This window comes from Helianthus annuus, chromosome 5, assembly GCF_002127325.2.
Source record: "Helianthus annuus cultivar XRQ/B chromosome 5, HanXRQr2.0-SUNRISE, whole genome shotgun sequence".
Lineage (NCBI taxonomy): Eukaryota > Viridiplantae > Streptophyta > Magnoliopsida > Asterales > Asteraceae > Helianthus > Helianthus annuus.
Window position 1 is genome coordinate 78,487,890 of NC_035437.2, and position 3,000 is coordinate 78,490,889.

Below are 3,000 nucleotides of genomic sequence, written 5' to 3' on the forward strand. Positions count from 1 at the left end.
TGGATCATGGTGATCAAGTTATTACTTGTGAAGTTTGTTATGCAAAATTATGGGATGCAGAGAAAGGAAGCGGAAGAAAAGAGGGTGGCAAAATATGTCATATGTTATGTTGTGGTTATGCCAAAGTTGTGTTACCTGATTATAAATCTGCGACACCTTATTATAAAAGTCTATTCACGTCCAATGATAACGAAAGCAAGCACTTTTTGAAGAACATTCGACGTTACAATTCTATGTTTGCGTTTACGTCAATGGGTGGTAAGGTTGACCACACCGTTAATATTGGTAATGCTCCTTTTTGCTACAGAATTAGTGGTGAAAATTATCATGCTATTGGTAGTCTTGTGCCAGAAAACGGAGGGAAACCTAAATTTTGTCAGTTATACTTATACGATACTGAAAATGAGTTGGGAAACAGGCAATCAGTTTTTAGGTACCATGCAAAAACTTAATTTTTTTAATAACATTTCTTTTAACTATATATTCATTTACTATGTCAATTTTATGAAACAGGTGTTCAGACGATGCTTCCTCATCAACTTCTTCAGACGAAACTGATACGAAACTGATAATAAGCTGATACAACAAATCAAAGAAATGTTGGATGCCAACAATATGCTTGTGAAAATTTATAGGATGGTTAGAGATTGCTTCCAACAGAATCCTAATACTACTTTAAAGCTTCGCCTTATTGGGAAAAGAGAACAAGATGGTCGGACTTATAACTTACCTACTTCCTCCGAGGTTGCCGCTCTTATTGTTGGAGATATTGATAACGCTCTTGAGAATAGAGATATCGTTGTCGAGACACAAACAGGTTCATTAAAAAGAATAAGTGAGTTGCATCCTTCCTATCTTGCACTTCAGTATCCTATTTTGTTCCCATATGGAGACGACGGTTACAGAATTGACATACCCCATAGGGGTGTCATTGATGTTACTAACAAGAAACGTCCGAATTGTACAATAAGAGAGTTCTTTGCGTATCGTGTCAAGCACTTTATCTAGACCTGAAGTAGTCTAGGAAAGCACATGGAAGTATATGACAGATGATTTTCTTTACAGATTCTCAAAGTATCATCGTGTTTCAGGTAAAATTATAAATTTCATATTATATTTTTCTTACGGTTACTAAAAATTTATATGTTATTATGATTTTTCTCAGGTTTATCAATTCCTGATGAGCAACTAAAGAACTATGTTTTATGCGAAATTGAGAAGTTTTTAACTCGAAATAATTCATCACTTAGAAGATTTGTATCAATGCCTTACCCAGATACTTCATCTTTAGATAACTTTCGCTGTCGATTGATTGTTTACGGTTATGGCGGCACTGGTAAAACATTTTTATGGAAAACATTGTCTGCTGCAATTAGGTCAAAAGGTGAGATCGTATTAAACGTTGCATTTAGCGGAATTGCATCATTGTTGTTGGATGGAGGAAGAACGGCGCATTCTAGGTTTCATATACCTTTGAATCTTAATGAGGATTCCGTTTGTCACATTAAACCTGACGATGATGTAGCTAAATTACTACAACAGACCAAACTCATTATATGGGATGAAGCTCCTATGGTTCATAAACATGCATTTGAGGCTTTGGATAGAACTATGCATGACATTTTCAATATCTCTAATTCATCCAGATTTGATGTTCTATTTGGAGGAAAGATAATTGTTTTTGGTGGTGATTTTAGGCAAATATTACCTGTTATTCCAAACGGTGGACGACAAGAAATTGTGAATGCCTCATTATGTTCGTCTTATTTGTGGAGGAAGTGTAAGTTGTTGACGTTAACTAGAAACATGAGGTAAACCATTGGAAGGCCGTCATTTGAAGTTGAAGAGATCAATAATTTTGCAAAATGGTTGTTGGACGTTGGTGAGGGAAATGTTGGTGGTTCGAATGATGGAGAAGCAATAATTGAAATACCACCTGAGCTTTTAATTGACAGCACATCTGATCCAATTTCTAGCCTGATTGATTTTGTCTATCCGTCAATCTTGGAGAACTACAATGATCGTAATTACTTTAGTACTAGAGCTATACTTGCGCCTAAGAATGAGGTGGTTCACGAGATTAACGACAGATTGTTGGCACTTTTCCCAGGTGAAGAAAAAGAGTATCTTAGTTCTGACAGTCTATGCCCTACTGAAAATGCCAATGCTGAACAGCAAAAAATATACTCACCTGACGTTCTGAATGGTCTTAAAGTATCTGGTTTACCAAATCATAGATTAGTGCTTAAAGTTGGTGTTCCAGTAATGTTGTTACGAAATATTGACCAACGAAATGGTTTGTGTAACGGCACAAGGTTAAAGGTTACAAAACTTTACAGCCGTGTAATTGAAGCTGAGATAATTTCAGGTGGAAATATTGGTTCTCGGACATTCATACCTAGAATGAATTTGGTACCTTCCTACAAAAAGATTCATTTTGCATTTCAAAGGAGGCAATTTCCAATAACGGTATGTTTTGCAATGATGATTAACAAAAGCCAGGGCCAGTCGCTATCTAAGGTTGGTTTGTACTTAAGGCAACCAGTTTTCACACATGGTCAATTGTACGTATCTTTATCCAGGGTTACAAGACGAGATGGAATCAAGTTACTAATACTTGACAATGAAGGCAGACCTACAAATAAAACAATTAATGTTGTATATAAAGAGAGATTCAATGGCTTGTGAGTTTTTTTTTTTTTTTTGTTTATCATCTATTTATCTTAGTTCACGTACTTTCTATAATTTTTGTTTCTATTCGAACGAACCTATAATAGATGGATCCATCTGGTGCTAATTACATCAGTTATTCCCAATTTTCGAATATCTTTGTTTACAAGATTGAGAAGATAACATGTATTGGTGTTTGTTATATATGACTCTACTTTCATGTGTTAAAGTAATTTTAGATGTCAACACTGCCGGTTCAAGTTTTATTCGCCAAAAGGCATTAAAACATCATGAAGATTTCGTTAACAAAAACTTAATATCTAACGAACA

General features: G+C 35.1%; 1 protein-coding gene across 1 annotated transcript; it reads left to right on the forward strand.

The window, feature by feature from the left end:
* The first annotated feature begins 597 nt into the window (after positions 1-597).
* LOC110943601 lies at positions 598-2,688 on the forward strand. Its single transcript, XM_022185338.1, has 3 exons — positions 598-961; positions 1,166-1,780; positions 1,841-2,688. The coding sequence occupies exons 1-3, from the start codon at positions 598-600 to the stop codon at positions 2,686-2,688; spliced, it is 1,827 nt and encodes a 608-aa protein (XP_022041030.1).
* Positions 2,689-3,000: the final 312 nt, after the last annotated feature.